The sequence below is a fragment of the Zootoca vivipara genome, chromosome 17, assembly GCF_963506605.1.
Source record: "Zootoca vivipara chromosome 17, rZooViv1.1, whole genome shotgun sequence".
In the NCBI taxonomy this organism is placed as follows: domain Eukaryota; kingdom Metazoa; phylum Chordata; class Lepidosauria; order Squamata; family Lacertidae; genus Zootoca; species Zootoca vivipara.
In genome coordinates, this window is record NC_083292.1 from 33,552,242 (window position 1) to 33,572,194 (window position 19,953).

Genomic DNA, 19,953 nt, shown 5'->3' on the forward strand with positions numbered 1-19,953 from the left:
CCTGGTCCTGGCTGGCTCCAGGCGTGGCCTGACAGGGTTGTTGAGGGAGTGGCTTCTCCTGCGACCGTGGGAACCAAGCCCGCTTTGCGCGCGTCGCTTGCTTGTCGTTCCACCGGGATTCCTGCCTCACCCCCACCGCCAGAGCTGCTTTGCTCAGCTGATCCATAGTACTGGGCTTTGGACCTCTCGAGAGTTCATCCTTCACCTCCTCGCTCAAACCCAAGTAAAACGCAGCTTGCATGGGAGGCGAATCCAAAACCCACCCCAGTCTGTGCACCAGCATGGTGAATTTCGCCCAATATGCGCGAACTGTCATATTTCCTTGGCGTAAATTATGCAGTTCCTCCTTAGTCTGGTCCAAATGACTATCGGACGAATACATCGTCCTCAAACCTTCTAGAAATTGTTGGACATTTTTCATGCAAGGATTCTTGGTTGCGATTAATGGTCTTAGCCACTCCCTGGCTGCTCCGGTGAGATGTTCCACAATAAACGCTACTCTGTGCTCATCATCGGGGAACTCATTCTGGTGCAGCTCAAGAGCATACACGATCTCAGTCTCAAAGCCCTGAAACTCCTTCGGGTCTCCATTGAACTTGCTTACAAGGGTCCCTGCTCTCCTTTCTGGCAGCACTTGGACTTGGGGAGCCCCTCCCGCCTTGTTTTTCTCTGCATCCAGCTTGTTTTGGAGGTCTACCGCCACCGCCCTTAAATGCTGCTCTTTTTCCTGGAGCTCTCTCACCTGTTCCGCAAGTTGTAGCCGGTCGTCCTGGACCTTCTTAGTCTCCTCTTTAGCTGCCTTCAATTCTCCCTGCGCCTGCAGCGACAGCTGTTGCAGTTCTAGCTGGGCTTGCTCAGCGATCTGCCGCCACTTCTCCGCCTCGGACACGCTCATCCCGGCAACTCCGAAGTAGCCCAAAAAGGATTAGGAGGTTGCTGTCACAGTGGCCGGAGTGGACTACTTCAGAGTAACGACGCTACGCAGCTCTGCATTTTATTCTTTTATTGGTGCTGCGTATTTACAGTGCTCAAGTCATTGCTATTTACACGGAGCGATGTTGTCAGTCGGTTTCAGAACCTCCTAATGGCTTTTGGCGCGTCTTTCTCCAACACAAAAGCTTTGGCAGACCCATCCTCTTGCCCCTCCTCTTCCTGCGTAATTCTGGAGTTGGAGGGATGGGTCTTCCCCCCTTGCTTGCCCCTTCCTGTCCCACCTGGGACCCTGGCTCCTCTACCTTGCCTGAGCCTCGGACACGACTTCCTGCTTCCCCACTGGAATCGGAACTCTCCCTGCTTTCCCCTTTGCTCGGGGACGGGCTTGAACTCAGGAGGGGAGGGACTTCGCGATATCCCCTGTCCCTCACAGAAAGGTTTTTTCTTCCCTCTCTCATAACAACAGAACTCGTGGACAACCAACGAAGTTGAATGCAGGAAGGTTCAGGACAGATAAATGCCCTTCACACAGCGCGTAGTTAAAATGGTGGCACTCAATTTCGCGGAAGAGACAACTATTGAAGGCTGTGCTCTGCCTCCATGGTCAGAAGCAATAATTCTTCTGAATATCAGTTTCTGGAAACCACAGGAGGGGAGAGCGCTCTTGTCCTCAGGTCCTGCTTGTCGATTCCCCTCAGGTATCTGGTTGTCCACTGTGAGAACAGGAGGCTGAACCAGGTGGGCCATTGGTCTGATCTGACAGGCTCTTACGTTCTTAAGTTTGCCTCCCAAACCAGGTTTTAATTTATACACCTTGGGATCTTGCTGTGGGTCTTCTGAACATGGGCAGAGTGCTCTTTGTTGGGAGCTTTGCCCAGAGCGGCTGGGGCAACCCAGTCAGATGGGTCAGATGGGTGGCATATAAATAATATTATTATTATTATTATTATTATTATTATTATTATTATTATTATTATTATTATTCATCTTTGGGACAAGCACGTACAATTGCTATGCAGTCATAGCTCAGATGGGAACGGATTAATCCACTTTCCATTACTTTCAATGGGAAAGTTTGCTTCAGGTTAAGTACGCTTCAGGTTAAGTAGGGACTTCCAGAACCAATTACACTCATACTTTGGGTTAAGTACGCTTCAGGTTGAGTACTCCTTGGACCCGTATGGAACAGATTAATCCACTTTCCATTACTTTCAATGGGAAAGTACGCTTCAGTTTAAGTACTCCGTGGACCGTCTGAAACGGATTAATCCACTTTCCATTACTTTGAAGGGGAAAGTTCGCTTCAGGTTAAGTACAGACTTTCGGAACCAATTGTGTACTTAAACCGAGGTACCACTGTATATCCAGGGGTTGCAACTAACCAGAATAAATTCTTAGCTAAGCCTGAACCCTTGGTTGTCATATTTTAGACATGATGCTCTCTGGCACAGGTGGGGAACCTCAAATGTGGCTCTCCGAGCCTTTCAACCTGGTCCTCAGGACTCTCCCCCAGGCCTTCCCCTTCACCAGCCCTGCTTCACAGCCTCTCTGAGTGTTTCTGCCTGTTTGGACTGTGCCCTTGAACTCTGATCATGCTTCTTATTTGCCCGGATGGAGATGAGAGAGGGATGAGCATTTGCAGAAACTAGCCCACTGCATGAAGGTAAAATTTACACCCATTGCCATGCCCACTTCCCCCTCTGTCCCTATGTGGCCCCCCTGGAAGAAAATGCGGCCCTCAGGCTGGAAAGGATCATCCACACCTGCTCTCCTGCTCCTGAAAAAATAAATCTGGATTTACTGTTTCCCTATCTTAAAACCCTGTGCTGGTTCCTGAAATTGAGTCTCTTTTGCCCTACAGTACACAGTGGCCGGCGAGTTTCACCTGGCAAAAAAGGAAAAATCCAGGCCAGGCAGCAACCTTGTATAGGAGGCTCGGGGGAAGAGCGAGGAGGAGGTGCTGCTGCTGGGGCCTACGTCAGCCCGGCTGTGCAGCTTGCAGGCAAAACCATAAAAACTCTCCTCGGACGTGACTCGCTCGCTGCAGCGGAAGGCAGCAGTGGCAGGCAGCAGTGCCAGCAGCGGTGGCTCAGAGCTCTGGGGGGAGGAAGAAGCGGCTTGAGAGTAAACCATGCATTCAGGCACAAACATGCTAAGATGGGTACAACCTGGGAAGCTGCCTTCCGGTGAGTCAGTCCGCCTAGCTCAGTGTCGTCTGCACTGACTGGCAGCGTCTCTCCGGGGTTTCAAACGGGGGTGTCATTTCCACAGCCCTACCTGGAGAGGCCAAGGATTGAACCTGGCGCCGTCAGCATGCAAAGCAAATGCTCTAGCACTGAGCTATGGTCTTCCCCTTAAAATCAAGTAAGAGGCTAGTCCTCAAGGTTCTGAATGAAGGGCTGATTTAAATAGGAAGCTGCCTTGGTCCATCTTGTTCTGAATTGTCTATGCTGGTGGGCAGCAGCTCTCCGGGTTTCAGACGAGGAGTCTGAAGGACACAAAGGATTGAACCTGGGACTTTCTGCATGCAAAGCAGGTGCTCTGCCAGTGGACGACAGGCCTACAGCCCTTTCCCTAGAAGTAGACATGGGGATGCAGGTGGCGCTGTGGTCTAAACCACTGAGCCTCTTAGGCAGGGGTAGGCAACCTATGGCCCGTGGGATGGATTAGGCCCAATCACCTTCTCAATCCGGCCCACGGACAGTCTGGGAATCAGCGTGTTTTTACACGAGTAGAATGTGTCCTTTTATTTAAAATGCATCTCTGGGTTATTTGCGGGGCATAGAAATTTGTTCACCCCCCCCCCCAAAAAAAATATAGTCCGGCCCACCACATGCTCTGAGGGATGGTGGACCGGCCCACGGCTGAAAAAAGTTGCTGACCCCTGCTCTTAGGCTTGCCGATCAGAAGGTTGGTGGTTCAAATCCTGCCAACCTAGCAGTTCGAAAGCACACTAGTGCAAGTAGATAAATAAGTACCACTGTGGCAGGAAGGCAAACAGCGTTTCCGTGTGCTCTGGTTTCTGTCATGGTGTCCCGCTGTGCCAGAAGCGGTTTAGTCATGCTGGCCACATGACCTGGAAAGCTGTCTATGGACAAACACCGGCTCCCTCGGCCTGAAAGTGAGATGAGCACCGCAACCCCATAGTCGCCTTTGACTGAACTTAACCGTCCAGGGGTCCTTTACCTTTTTTAGAAACGGGCGTCCTAGTCCTGATGTTTCTAAACAAAGGCCTAATTTAAATATGAACTTAAGCAGCTGATTTAGTTAGACCAGTGGCCACAGGAACAGAGGGAGCTGCCTTATACAGAGTCAGACCATCCAGTCAAGAATCTAAAATTCCCTAAATGTACTAAGGCTACCGCTGCCTTCCTCTATCCACTGGCTCTGGGATCGATGGTTTTATGAGGGGTGGTGGGTGAAGGGGGTCTTTAAAGCTGCACCCACACCATATATTTAAAGCACTAAATGTAGCACCGCCACTATTTTTCTAGAAAAAGAGTTTTGGCTGTAAAAAAGGCCTGGCACCACATCTTAACCATCAAACGGTACATAAATTTTATGAAATAAGCAAGGTAAACTTTTAAACAGTTATGGCTCCCCCCTCCTTAAAAAAATTTAAGGGAAATGTAGTTAGGGGTGCTGAAACTTGTTACAAGACACAGAGAGACGCACACGCAATTCCCCTCATGGAGCCATAATTCCAAGAGTTCCTGGGGAGAGGGACTGATTGTTAAACCCCCTCTGGTTTCAACGGGTTTACTCTGAGTAAGACATAATGCCACCCATAACAAATTTTGCAACATCTTAAAAAAAAAAAAAAGCTCACTTACCTACAAATGTGGCGACACCCAAGCTGGCAAATTTATGCACCCCTGCTAGGGTTGCCATATGTCCTCTTTTTCCAGGACACATACTCTTTTCCATAAGTCTCGTCGTAGCGATCCAGAGTTAAAAGTAGAAGCCAGCAAATGTGTCCTCTTTTTCTGCTCTTCTAAATATAGCAACCTGTTGCTTGCTTTGAAACAGTTTGCTAGGAGCTCCACCCTCGGGTCTTTCAGGCTCCACCCCTTCTGCAACCAAGCCCCTCCCCTGCTCCATTTTGTGCTACCAGGCTCTGCCCTCCTGGGCAATCTCAGGTTTTGCCAGTTGCACTGGCGAGTGTCCCAGACCTGAGCAGAATCAGGTTCCAACCGTTGGAGGAAGAGCAAAGAGCAGATAGTAAGGCTAAAAGGATATAGAGAGGCCCGCTCTGAGAGACCCTCGTAACAACCTCCTCCAAACACCAAAGCACCCTGAACTGAGGTGAGCAACAAGCCCTGGAACTTTATAGCAGTCCGTGGCATGGGATTGGCCATCCTTGGTCACCTGACACCTAGGGACCAGAGGATTCTGGGCTGTGATGCCGGCACTTCCTGCTCAAGCCACATGCAGTTCCCTTTGCTGACCAGCGGCGGCACTAAGGAGCAGAAATCCGTGGCTGGATTGGTAGTGTTACCTGTTCAAAGCCTCCCAGAACACCTTGATGGAATGTTTGTACCACATCCAAGATGCTGGAATCCTAGCCTCTAGAACAGGCACCGCCAAACTTTGGCCCTCCAGATGTTTTGGACTACAATTCCCATCATCCCTGACCACTGGGGTCCTGTTAGCTAGGGATCATGGGAGTTGTAGGCCAAAACATCTGGAGGGCCGCAGTTTGGGGATGCCTGCTCTAGAACAAATCCAACTGTTGTAAACCAAGCTACTCTGGGCTTGGCACAGTTGGGAGAAGAGATGCCTTAAAAAGCCCCACAAAAACCCCAACCCTGCGTCTTTAAAGGTCACATACGCACCATATATTTACGACGCTATGGCTTCCTCCCCCAAAGAATTCTGGGAGATGTAGTCTGTGTCTGTTAATCCTATCGCCCTCAGAGAGCTACAATTCAGAGTCCCCTGTGAAGAGGGACTGACTGTTAAACAGCTCCGGGAAGAGAATAGGGGTCTCCCGACAGCTCTCAACACCCTCAACAAACTACAGTTCCCAGGATTCTTTGAGAAGAGGCCATGGTTGTCTAAAGTGGTATCACAATTCTGTGCATCTATCGTGTGAATGTGAATGTGGCCTAAGAACAATTTGATGCACAGGAACTGAAAAATTATCCTGGTTAACAACTTCACCTGCTAATAATCTCAGCATGTAAGCATGCCTGATAAAAACCACCTGCCTCAGGATATCAGTTGGTCTTTGGATGGGGTGGCAATGGGTTGTTGATTGTCCAAAGTACTTGGAATATGTGTCACACTTACCTTTCAGAGAAGGGATGTTCAAATATGATCTTTTTTTCTTGTTTCTTTAAAGAGCACACCAAGTGAGAACAGAAATCTGGAAGAGTAGCTTTGGCTGGGCCCTATAGGAAGAGCAGGCTGGTGTTGGGGGTGAGTTGCTCCCAATAACTTATGCTCTAGGTCAGAGCCTTGCACCATCCACAGGTGGGCAACTTAGGGCCCAAGGGCCTCAGCCTAATGTGAGATGCTGTACTAAGGAGCTGACAGAGACCCGAGTTCAAGTTCCTCCCCCCTCTTCAGATATGAAGCTTGCTGTGTGAACTTGGGCCAGTCACCTGGTCGCTCGGCCTAACCTACTGGTACTTCACAAGGTTCTTGTGAGAGCAGGGGGGAAACGGCAAAAGAATCATATACTGTACAGTGGTACCTTGGTTCTCGAATGTCTCTGTTGGCGAACATTTCAGAACCCGAACACCAAAAACCCGGGAGTAAATGCTTCCATTTTCGAATGCGCCTCGGAAGTCGAACGGCTTTCGCTGCGTGTTTTTTCCATTTTCTTAACTGAATTTGCAGACAACCCTTTGCGCCTCGGTTTTCGAACGTTTCGGAACTCGAACGGTCTTCCGGGAACGGATTACGTTCGAGAACTGAGGTACTACTACATGTCGCATCGCGCTGGTCAGAGTAAAGGTGGGGGTGTCAATGCAATAATTAAATAATTTCACGGTGATGGGAAGTGAGACACAAAACCAATGGGGTGCTGGAAGGAAGTGGGGACTCTTCTGCAAGTGATCAGCTCTAACCTTTGGGGGAAGCCCAGTGGGGTGAGAGAGGAAAAGGTGAATGTGAGAGAGAGAAAGGAAAGGGTGTCAGAAAGAAAGTGAATGTAAGGCAGGGGGCAGAGAGAGACAGAGAAAGATCCCCATGCACCACTCCCAGCTCCCCAACAATTAAAGGTAAAGGTAAAGGTACCCCTGACCGTTAGGTCCAGTTGCAGATGACTCTGGGGTTGGGGTGCTCATCTCGCATTATTGGCCGAGGGAGCCGGCGTTTGTCCGCAGACAGCTTCTGGGTCATGTGGCCAACATGACAAAGCCACTTCTGGCGAACCAGAGTAGCGCACAGAAACGCTGTTTACTTTCCCGCGGGAACGGTACCTATTTATCTACTTGCACTTTGACGTGCTTTCGAACTGCTAGGTGGGCAGGAGCTGGAACAGAGCAACGGGAGCTCACCCTGTCGCTGGGATTCAAACCGCCAACCTTCTGATCGGCAAGCCCTAGGCTCAGTGGTTTGGACCTCAAAGGAAATGCAGCCCTTGGCAGGAAAAGTTCCCCCACCCCTGACTCCTAGCAAGTCTAGTTTATTACAGGCATCAGGCCCGGCTCGCCCATTGACTCTAGTGGTGCGTTACGCCAGGGAGCCTGGGCGCTGAGGGGTGCCCCAGCAAGTGGGGGAGCTGCGCGGCGGCCTCCCTTTTCCCTCCACCGGGACAGCAGGCAGGTAAGCGAACGGAACAGGGGCACTAAGACCCTATTCCGCTCTGCAGCGCCAGGGTCATCCCTCACCCCGGTGCTGTGTTTCATTGGTAGAGCCGACGCCACATGGCAGCACCTCTATCAATGAAACGCAGCACCCTGTTGACGGGAAGGAAACGGCCGTGGACCCAACAAGCGCCAGAGTTGCGGGAGACGGCCGGGAAGGCCCCGGCCCGCTGGGAGAAGGGAGGAAGGCCACGCGGAGCAACCTCCCCCACTCAATCCAGCATCAGACACGCCAGGTAAGAGCTTTCCTTTTTTTTTAAGAGTGGGGGGGGCGCCTGAGGGATCCCTGCACCAGGGTGCCCGATGACCTTAAGATGGCCCTGACAGGCATGTTGCTGGCTTCTAGCTCCCTTCACCTTCAGCCAGCATGCCCAATGGTCACGGACAGTGAAAGCTGTAGCCCAACAACACTGTGGAGGGTGGGGTTGTGCAGAGGGAATACGGTCTACATCCCTGCCATATTGCACGGTGGGGAAATGAAATGGGGAGGAACGTTTGGGCCAGGAGGAAAACCCAGGGGGCCACGTAAGCACCCTTATGATTTATATCAGGCATCCCCAAACTGCGGTCCTCCAGATGTTTTGGCCTACAACTCCCATGATCCCTAGCTAACAGGACCAGTGGTCGGGTAAGATGGGAATTGTAGTCCAAAACATCTGGAGGGCCGAAGTTTGGGGATGCCTGATTTATATCCTCCTGGCCAAGGGCCCATCTCGTCCAGCATCCTGTTCCCACAGTGGCCAAGCAGACAGTCCCTTGGGGAATCCCACAAGCAGGATCCCGGCCAGGGGCGGATTTAGGTTTGATGAGGCCCGAAGCTATTGAAGGTAATGGGGCCCTTTATATGTCCAGCTGTCCTTTGTCAACAACAAATTGTCAGTTTTTTGTGTTGAATATATGCTACCGTGTTTCTCTGAACATAAGACACCGTCTTATATTTATTTTTCCTCAAAAAAACACTATGGCTTATTTTCAGGGGATGTATTATTTTTTTCCTCCTCCTCCTGCCATGGCCGGCATTGCTGCTGCACCTATCACTATGTCTTATTTTCAGGGTATGGCTTATATTCCTTGAATACTTAAAAATCCTGCTATGGCTTATTTTATGGCTACGTCTTATTTTTGAAGAAACAGGGTATATGGTAATTTAGGGACCTAATAGGTATCTAAAGCCATTTGCACATTAACAAAATAAGTATTTTATCAAAGTAATGGTTTTTTATCTTATATTTTTGGAAATGTACATCCAGGGTTTTTTTCCTTTAAATTTTTGGGGGGCCCTAAGCTATAGCTTGTCTAGCTCAGTGTTTCTCAACCAGTGTGCCTCCAGATGTTTTGGGACTACAACTCCCATCATTCCTGACCACTGGTCTTGCTAGCTAGGGATGATGGGAGTTGTAGTCCCAAAACATCTGGAGGCACACTGGTTGAGAAACACTGGTCTAGCTTATACACAAATCCAGCACTGATCCTGGCACAAGAGCCCTCTCGCAATCGCTCCCTTATCCTCCACGTGGCCCAGCTGCGGAGATGGGACTGTCCTAGTGCTTCTTTGATTGGCAGGTGTTTGCCGGAGACCTGATGAGCGAGATCCTGGCCCGGCGTTACCTGTTGCATCGTTGGCGGGGTGGGCAGCTGGGAACGGGGATGACTTGCGGCGGCAGCCAAGCTCCTCCAAAGCCGCTTGGAGCGGGATCAGAGGAAACCGAGCCGCATTTGTACATAAAGGTCCGTGAAATCAACATGCTGTGGCAGCCGCAGCTGCACAACACTTAACAACACCCCCCCCTCTCCTGCGCCCCTGGAGCACGCATCCGATGCTTAGGCTGCCACGCTCCACTGCAGGCAGAACTGATCCCGGGGGGGGGGGGAGTGCAGCAGGGTCCAACACAGGAAGACAGGATTGAGTCCGACCATTGTCAATACTGTCTGCACTGGCTGGCAGTGTCTCTCCAAAGCTTTCAGGGTGCACTCTCCCTGCCAGGAGTCGCCATTGGGGATTGAACCCACAGCCTAGATAAGCTACGTCCAATCATACCAAGACAGCCGCCAGGAAACACCGGAATTCTCTTGCACAGGGCTCCATTGGACTGAATGAGGCTGCCATCATTTACTGTAGCCCCCCAGCGCCCCCTAGAGGGCGAGGTCGTTGCGGTCCTTATTCCTCTCCTGCTGACCTTTTCCCTACGAAGCAGGTTTATGGGGAAATCTGGTTTTCTAATCAGGGGGCAGTAAAAAAAAGCAAAGGGAAGGAAAAGCCACACACACAAATCTGTCCCTGCACCCACATTTCTGCGGCGCAGCCCCCCCCCCCCGTTGATTTGCAGGCTTCTGCCGGCAATTGCCCGGGCTCCTAGCGATGCCACCTGCCGCCGTTTTACGGCCGACACTAATTCTGCAGCCTTGATTTGCGGCGGGGGTTCTAATTGCCTCGTTTAGGCGTGGCGTTGGTGCAGGGGCCGTTAACGTCAGCCAGAGTTATACCGCGCTGCGCCGAGGGCGCCGGGGGGCGGAGGAGGGATAAATCCAGCAAGCATGCAAGCCGGGGAGGGGGGGCACGGCTGTCTGCGGCGAGAAGGGGGAGGCGAACGCGGCTGGCGGCTCGCCGCTTATGTGTCGTGCGTGGGCGCAAACGGCCTCTCCAGCCCCCTCCGCAATCCAATTGAGGATCAGCAGGCAAGAAGCGCTCGGGAGATCGATCCCGGTTTAAAAATCAGGGGAAGCTTCCTGGCGGGGAGAGCTGATCAGGCAATAGAATTAATGCGCTATTGGGGAAGCGGTAAAATCACCTGCGTTACAGGTTGCCTGGATGGATATCGGCTCCGAGATGCGTGTTCACAGGATTAAGTAAATTATTAACATTCGGCCGGGAGGTGGGAGGGGTTCAAATTCTGGGGAAAGAAGGGAAGAATGGATTAGGCAACCTGCATACAGGAACAGAAAGCTGCCTTATAATATTGTTTCTCCAAAAATAAGACACCGTCTTATATTTATTTTTCCTCAAAAAAAAAACACGGTAGCTTATTTTCATGGGATGTCTTTTTTATTTATTTATTAAGTATGGTACCAGTTTAACCTACAAGGTTAAACTGCCTATCACTATGGCTTATTTTCGGAGAAACACGGTAGACCAGGACACATCTAGCTCAGTATTGTCCGCACTGACTGGCAGTGGTGCTCCAGGGTTTCAGGCAGGGGAGAGACCCCAAGGCTACCTGGAGATGCTGGGGATCGAAGTTGGGGCCTTCATCATGCAAGACATGTGCTCTACAGCTGACCTATGGGCCCTTTTCTTAAATACAGTACAATGGTTAAGAGTCTAGTCCTCATGGCTTTGAATAAAAAGGGCTGATTTAACTAGAAAGTTGCCTCATAATCAGACCATTGGGATTGATGCCTTCTGCAGAAGCTCCACCACAGAGTTACGGTCCTTCCCCATGGGCTAAACACCACACCCCAGCGCAGACACAGGGCAAATTATGCAGATGGGAACCTATTTTCCTACTAATTTCGCTCACCATGCATGGAAGAGGGTGCTATACAGGTCGCGGAAGCCCCTGAAACTCGACAGGGCCCAGTGTTGCTGTTAAATGGCATTTTTATGTTGTGAATCGCCCTGAGATCTATGGTGGTATGCAACTTTAATAAATAATAATAAAACAATTTATTCAGCTTTGGAGGGTTAACCTAAGTTTTGTCAATTCTTTGCAACAATAAGGTCATGCTTATAAAAGAAAAAGACGCAGAATACCAGCGTACGCATAATGGCACATGTTCACGTCAACTGGGATTTGTGCAGGAGATCTTCCCGGTCGATGGGGCCCCGTGGGTCAGACCTGCCTGGCTTCCATTCTTAGTTCACGTTTGAAATCTGCCACCGCAGGTGGGCTGCCTCGTTGCGTCTGACCAGCAGGCAGCCTTTGCCCAGAGTCCTTCGCCCCCCCCCCAAAAAAGTGGGCTTTCCATTTCCCCCCAGAAGCTGGGACCCTCCCCACTGCCCCTACGAGGCGGCACACGAAACGGATTGGCATGGGCTGGGTCACCCGTTGCCACGGTGCCGGCGCCGTCCCCCCACTGGGCCCGGCTCGCCGCGGCGTCTACACTAATTGCTGGCAGGCGGTCCGTAATTAAAACTTCCATCGTGACATTTCCTGACATCTCAATATCAAACACTGTACCGAGCGGCTGGGGGAGAAGAGGCGGAAGAGAACAAAAGGGAGCCAAATGAAGCAGAGAGATGTCAGAGACCTCTTTTTTTCTGCCCCGCACGGAGTTCTGGGCCTGATTTCAGAAGCTGGCAGCATTGGTGCCTGCCTTAAAGGAGGGGGCGTCCTCTCGCAAGACCCCCTGCAATCGCTGCTGGGACAGCACCACCGCCAACTGGTTATTCGCACCACCGCCAACTGGTTATTGCTCCATAAATTGCTGAACTACAACTCCCATAATCTCTGAAACACCAGCCGTGCTGGCTAGGGCTGATGTTAGTTGTAGAATCGCAGAATTGTAAAGTTGGAAGGGACCCCCAAAGGCCATCCAGTCCAACCCCCTGCAATGCAAGAGTTGTAGTTTGGCGCCTTCAGGTGTGGCTGGACTCCAGCAGCCACCACTCTTGGCCACTGGCTGGTGGGAGCCAGAGTCCAGCAATGTTTTAGGGTCCCCGATCCAGCAGAGAACCATCTGCAATCGCCACTGCCACTGATACCGAGCTAAATTATTATTATTTTATTATTATTATTATTTATTTATACCCCATCCATCTGGCTGGGTTTCCCCAGCCACTCTGCGCGGCTTCCAACCGAATATTAAAAACAGGACAGCATCAAACATTAAAATTGAGGTTGAATCCTGACAAGACAGGAGGCGGGCAGGTGTGGGGTACTCCCTGGTCCTGAATGGGGTAACTGTGCCCCTGAAAGACCAGGTGCACAGCCTGGGAGTCATTTTGGACTCACAGCTGTCCATGGAGGCGCAGGTCAATTCTGTGTCCAGGGCAGCTGTTTATCAGCTCCATCTGGTACGCAGGCTGAGACCCTACCTGCCCGCTGACTGTCTCGCCGGAGTGGTGCATGCTCTAGTTATCTCTCGCTTGGACTACTGCAATGCGCTCTATGTGGGGCTACCTTTGAAGGTGACCCGGAAACTACAATTAATCCAAAATGCGGGAGCTAGACTGGTGACTGGGAGCAGCCGCCAAGACCACATAACACCGGTCTTGAAAGACCTGCATTGGCTCTCAGTACGTTTCCGAGCACAATTCAAAGTGTTGGTGCTGACCTAAATGGCCTCGGTCCAGTATACCTGAAGGAGCGTCTCCACCTCCATCGCTCTGCCCGGACACTGTGGTCCAGTGCTGAGGGCCTTCTGGTGGTTCCCTCGCTGCAAGAAGCCAAGTTACAGGGAACCAGGCAGAGGGCCTTCTCGGTAGTGGCACCCGCCCTGTGGAACGCCCTCCCATCAGATGTCGAAAAGAAAAACAACTACCAGACTTTTAGAAGACATCTGAAGGCAGCCCTGTTTAGGGAAGCTTTTATCTTCAAGAAATTAGTGTATTTTAATATTTCTGTTGGAAGCCGCCCAGAGTGGCTAGGGAAACCCAGCCAGATGGGCGGGGTATAAATAAAATAATAATAATAATAATAATAATAATAATAATAATAATAATAATAATAATAATAATTCCCTAAACAGGGCCACCTTCAGTTGTCTTCTAAAAGTAAAATAGTTACTTATTGCGCCTTGACATCTGCTGGGAGGGTGTTCCACAGGGCGGGTGCCACTACCGAGAAGGCCCTCTGTCTGGTTCCCTGTAACCTCACTTCTCGCAATGAGGGAACCGCCAGAAGGGTCTAGCTCGGGAATGCCTACACCGAACGGCAGCAGCCTCCAGGGTTTCAGACAGTAGGGACCAGGGCCGGCTCAAGACGTTTTGCTGCCTGCGGCGAAGAACAAAATGGTGCCCTCCCCCAAGGCCCATACAGAAGCTAGTTTCACCGGGGGTTGAATCTTACTTGAGGCAGCTGCCTCAATCTGCCTCATCGTAGGACCGGCCCTGGATTGGGGACGACAGCAATCCCAGCCTTACCTGAAGACGCTGGGGATTGAACCTGGGACCTTCTGCACGCAAAGGAGATGTCCTGCGACTGAGCTACGGCCCTTCCTCCTCAGGTTACAGATGACCTTTGTTTGCTACTTCCATTTTTTTTAAGGTTACTTGGTCAGGAGCGGGGAAGAGATCTGGCTACTACTGGAAGGAGAAAATGGTGGATTTCATGACGAAAGAGCCCTAAGCTTCCCACTGCCACCATTCTGCGCAACTGAGTGGGAAAGAGCCCCCAAGAGGAAGAAACATTCCCATGAATTCGCCCTCCCCAGACTAAAATTGTAGGGACCCAAGTTCAGATCTCTTGCCTAACACCCCCCCCCCCGACTTTCTAGAATCAGCCCCTGTACAACAGGGGTGGGGAATATTTATCAGCCCTGTGGGCCACATTCCCTTCTAGGAAACTTTGGGGGGGGGGGCGCATGGTGGGCGGGCCAGCGGCCAAAGTGGGTGGGGCAACAAATACTAATTGTGCCTTCGTACAGCAAGCTGCTTTACAAAAACCCTCTCTTATCCTGCAACCGAGGGGCGTGATCAGAATCCAAGGGACATTCAGTTCAGGAAAAAGCACCCAAAAGAGGGTGCGATGCCAGGGCACTGAGGGGCATGGGCCGGGGAGAGTTCTGAGGGCCAGAGGGAGACCCCCCCCCAAAGGGCCTCATCCAGCTCACGGGCCTGAGATTCCCTGTCTCTCCCATACAAAATCTCAGCTGCTGCTCCTGCACCCCCAAACCCAGCAGCCAAAGACTTCCACATCTGCCAAAGGCACCCACCAGCCACACAGCTTTCCCAGTCCCCCCCCCATCCTGGTATCTTAGGTTCCCCCATGCCCCTTCCGACTCTTCGATGGGGGTGGAGAAATAGGGACAGAAAGAAAGGGGGCCGAGTTTCCAAAACAATTTTATCATTTGGCTCAGTCACTGACAATAGCGGGGGGGGGGGGAACCCCAACATATTTAAAATGAAGAAGTCGTAAACCAGGAACCGGTGACGCCGAGGAAGCGTCTTCATAGAAGACAAAAGCGCAGGCATCAATCATTGCCGTTCTCGCCGAGAACACAAGGTGGGGGGGTGGCAGGGTGGGCTGACACAGTCCAGTTTTTTGTTTTGCTTCCGGGCAGGGGAGGAAGGGAAGCCGAGCACGGCAGACATAAAACAGGGGCAAGGTGGGGCGGGGGGGAGAAGTGAATGCCCCCCCTCTTTTAAAGCAGCTGAGCTTCGAGCGTCAGGGACTGCAAAGTGTCTCTCCCCATCTTTGGCATATCAAGAGTCCTGGACACAAATCCTGGGAGTCCTTTGCTGCGCTGCGGAAGAGATATTTCAGTCTCTCCCCCCCACTCCCCCGCCCCCAATTCCATGCCACTTCCCCCCCAAAACCAAATCTGAGTCTTTTTGGCGAGCTGGAAAATCCCCTTCCCGACACCATCGCAGTCACCAGAAACGGTCAACCGGACCTCCGGCAGGAATGTCACTGTGGAGAATCAACTCCTGTAGGGAAGAGAACAAGAGAGAGATGCTTTTAAGAGGCAGACCAGGGGGGCTCAATTACCCAGCCCTTTCCCCACAACCTGGCTTCAGACCGACCCCCTCCGAACACGTGACATGACGCAAAGTTCCTTCTTCTCCCTACTGAGGAATGTACAGACATTAAGAAGGGTTTGGCTGGGCCAGACCATTCATTCTGTTGACTGGGAGATAGACTGCTTCTGAACATGGGTGCTCTGACCATGGGTCTAGTGCCCCACATTAGCACACGACCAGAGATTTGCCCCCTCAAATTCAATTTATCTGATTGTCACCAGCAGGTTAATAATAATAATAATAATAATAATAATAATAATAATAATAATTTAATAACAATTTATTATTTATACCCCGCCCATCTGGCTGGGTTTCCCAAGCAACTCTGGGCGGCTTACAACAGAAAAATGAAATAAAACAATTAAACATTAAAAGCCTCCCTAAACAGGGCTGCCTTCAGATGTCTTCTAAAAATCTGGTAGCTGTTTTTCTCTTTGACATCTGATGGGAGGGCGTTCCACAGGGCAGGCGCCACCACCGAGAAGGCCCTCTGCCTGGTTCCCTGCAACTTGGCTTCTCGCAACGAGGGAACCGTCAGGAGGCCCTCGGTACTGGACCTCAGTGTCCGGGCAGAACGATGGGGGTGGAGACGCTCCTTCAGGTATACTGGACTGAGGCCATTTAGGGCTTTAAAGGTCAGCACCAACACTTTGAACTGTGCTCGGAAACGTACTGGGAGCCAATGTAGATCTTTCAAGACCGGTGTTATGTGGTCTCGGCGGCCGCTCCCAGTCACCAGTCTAGCTGCCGCATTCTGGATTAGTTGTAAGGTTGACAAATATATTATTGCTTCCTTACACCAAGAGTCTATCTAGCTCCATACGGTCTACACTGACTGGCAGCAGCATTCCAGGTTTCCGGGCAGCCTCACCTGGGGACTGGCCCTGGGACCTTCAGCATTCAAAGCAGCAGCTCTTTCCCTGAGCTGCGGCCGATACGCAGACAATACCCATGTTTTTAGTGCCCTTTGCTGACACGAATGGTCACGCCTCCTCCCGGTCTTTCATATTGCCTTCTGACATTTTCATGGTTCTCTTATTTGATTTTGATCCGCCTCCGCAGATTATGTGATTTGTTCTGTAATTTTCTGCCTTGTCCCTTCCCTCCTAATGTCCTGTTGCCAGTAGCTCAGCAGTTCTGCGGCTGTTTGTCGGCCACTCGTTTTAAGCTCCCTTTATCTCCCCCCTGCCACCCACCCACCGGCTACTTCCAAAGTTCAGAGGTGAGGGCTGGTCCCTACACACAGTCAAAACAGCCCCCCTTCGAACAAGAAGAGGGAGAGATTACCAAGAGGCATGGGGTGGAACCTCAGTTCTTGCAGGGATACCCAAAAAATATTTAGGGAGGAAAAAGCCCCCAGGGCAGGGGAGGAGAATCAACGGCTTGCGGGCCAATCGGGACCCACCTGTGAAGCCATTCCCCCCAAATCCTTATATCCTTCCCCGATCACGGAGGTCTTTGAGGAGCCTCTGTTAGCAGGCCTCTATGGCTCAGATACACAGTTTGCATCCATCAGGAGCGGAGCGTTCCATATTGTGAACCCCAGTTCTATGCAATTCCTTCCCGGCTGAGATCAGACAGGCCTCCTTCCCCTCTTGACCTTCCTGAAGCCTCCTTTATTTCAACAAAACAAAACAAAACCCAGCAGGCATTTTAACCGAATTCTGATCTTAGTTTTAAGCTGCCTTTTGAAAAAAAAAATCATATTGTTGAGTTACCGGTACCTGTGCACCACCTGAAGGCAGTTGCAATTAAGCCGCCTCTAAACGGTAGAAATAAACGAGTTAAACGTCCTGATGTGCGAGAGATGTCGGACAGTGGAGCAGGCTAACTCCAGAGGCGGCGAGCTGGCCTTCCCTGGATGTATTTAAGCAGAGGGTGGGTGGGTGGACGGCCGTCAGGGATGCTGAACGTTGCGAGATCCCTGTGCCAAGCATGAGGTCAGGAGAGATGGCCTCTCAAGACCTCCCCCAGGTCTCTCAAGACCTGGCCCCAACAACATCCAACATACCATCTCAGGACTATTTAATTGCTCATCTTCTAACATTGTGTATGCCATCAAATGCCAATGGTGCCCTTCAGCTCTCTATATTGGACAAACAGGCCAAACCCTACGCCAAAGGATAAATGGACATAAAACTGACATCAGGAATCACAAGACAGAGAAACCAGTAGGAGAACACTTCAATCTCCCAGGACATTCTATACAAGACCTCAAAGTAGCTGTTTTATTACAGAAAAATTTCAGAAACGGACTGGAAAGAGGAGTTGCTGAATGCAACTCATTACCAAGCTTAAAACCATGGAGAGACCTGGTATGAACAGAGACATAGGATTCTTATCTCATTATACATGATCAAGCTTTCTTTAGCACCTCAGCTTTTTCCTGCAAGACCAATTGCAGTCATTAACAGTCATCAACAGGTTTACCACTCCCATCAGCCCATCACCCATTCCCACACACCCCCACCACCCTCTGTATATATATATATAGGGTCTGACACTTCTGTTTCTAGTGTATCTGAAGAAGTGTGCATGCACACGAAAGCTCATACCAAAATATAAACTTAGTTGGTCTTTAAGGTGCTACTGAAGGAATTTTTTTATTTTCCCCCAGCTCTGAAATCCTACTCTTTTTGTTCACCTCTTAAGGCACTCTGTATATCAAGGACGGGCAACCTGCGGGCCTCCCAGAGATTGCTGGACTCCAACTCCCATCAGCCCCAGCCAGCACGGCCATTGGTCAAGGATGGTGGACTGTCCAACTCAATACTGTCTGCTCTGACTGGCAGCAACCCTCCAGGGTTCCAGGCAGGGCTCTGCCCAGAAACCCTGCAAAGCAAATGTACTGAGCTACCTCAATTCCTCCAGGAAAAAAAGTAAGATTTCAGTCCTCATGGGTCTAATTCAAGTGTGGGGAACCTTTGGCCCAGCCCGAGGTTGCTGGGCTCCCAACACTCGTCGACTGGTTATGCTGGAACTGCTGGGAGTCAGAGTCCAGCATCATCTGGGAAGGCTGCAGGATCTTCCATCCATGCTGTAGCCTGCATTGTAGATCCTACATTAATCAGGGGGCTAGAGTAAATGTCCTTCATCAGGCACCCCCAAACTGCGGCCCTCCAGATGTTTTGGCCTACAACTCCCATTATCTCTAGCTAAGAGGGCCAGTGGTCAGGGATGATGGGAATTGTAGTCCAAAACATCTGGAGGGCCAATGTTTGGGGATGCCTGTCCTTCATGGTCCTACTGTTATGGCTTTATTTAAATTCTCTTTTCTTTGTATGATTTTTCTCCTACCCTTCCTCCCAAAGGAGCCCAGGGCAGTAGGCAGCAAGGGATAAAACAAAACAAAACAAAAACATTGCAAACAATTCCAATACAGATGCTGGGCTAGGATATTTAGTTTTATCTGTAACAGGAAGGTCTTCAGAAGGTGCCGATAAGACAACAGTGCCTGGCACCTGCCTAATATTCACCGGGAGGGAATTCCAAAGAGTTAGGAACAGATCTCCTAATGAGATGCTATCAACAGGAGGCCTTCACTTGGAAAGCGCAGTGATCCATTGGTTATATAAGGGGAGAGGCGATCTTTCAGGCCTCTTGGTCCCATGGTATAGATGGCTTTCTGCACTAGAACCAGCACATTGAATTTAGCCTCATCGCCACCTGGCAGCCAGGGCAACTCTTTCAACGGTGGGGTAATGTGTTGCGGATATCCTTCCCCAGGGAGCAGTTGAGCCGCCGCATATCGCACCAGTTGCAGCTTCTGTACCACCAACAAGGGCAGCCCCACACAGAGAGCATTGTAGTAGTCTAGCCAGAAAGCTTCCCCCATGGCCCACCACTACCTCGCCTGCTCCAAGCCTTACCTCCAGGCCAAAGGTCTTCCTCTTGCCTCAGCGGATCCAAACGGGGAAGGGGGTGGGCATACTGAGATTTATGGGGGTGTCCTGCCCCCTTTCGGCTGGGTTGACGCAGCAACCGGGAGTTCATCTCATCTCTGGGGAGCAAGGGGTCCGGCTGTGAAGAAGGGCCGCCAGTACATCGCCTCTGAGTTCTAAAGTGCCAAGTGAGGAATCCAGCATCCATACGAGTGGGGGACAAGGATCCTCGGAAGAGGCCCCGGCCCCGGCCCCGGCCCTGGGGGTAGGGTCAGAGCCACAGGAAGGGTAGGAGAGCCAGCCCCCAGCAGGCCCCACTGGACCAGGAAGGGGCAGAGCTACGTCCGGGGGCTACAGCGGCATCTGTGTGGGGAGGACAGAGGAAAAAAACAGGGAGTTGTTGTTGTTATGACCATTTGACTGGGTTGCCTCAACCACTCCTGGCAGCTCCCAGCAAAATATTAAGAACACAATAAAACATCAAACATTAAAAATTTCCTTATACAGAGCCGCCTTTAAATGTCTTCTAAAAGTCAGATACAGTGGAACCTCAGTTGTCAAACGCAATCCGTTCCGGAAGGCCGTTCGACTTCCGAAACATTCGACAACCCAGTCACAATTGCGGGTTGGCAAATTCCTTTTT

The 19,953-nt window shown here is 51.0% G+C and overlaps 2 protein-coding genes across 3 annotated transcripts in view; both read right to left on the reverse strand.

The window, feature by feature from the left end:
- ADAM15 (ADAM metallopeptidase domain 15) overlaps positions 1-19,953 on the reverse strand; it is a 365,789-nt gene that overhangs the window by 270,561 nt on the left and 75,275 nt on the right. The window lies entirely within an intron of this gene.
- Positions 14,731-19,953, reverse strand: part of EFNA4 (ephrin A4) — a 29,474-nt gene continuing 24,251 nt past the window's right edge. The window contains exons 5-6 of the mRNA XM_035098619.2: positions 19,299-19,673; positions 14,731-15,336 (exon numbers count right to left, since the gene is read on the reverse strand). Of these exons, the coding sequence (XP_034954510.1) occupies positions 19,582-19,673 (92 nt within the window). The 3' untranslated portion in view covers positions 14,731-15,336; positions 19,299-19,581. The remainder of the gene's footprint in view (positions 15,337-19,298; positions 19,674-19,953) is intronic.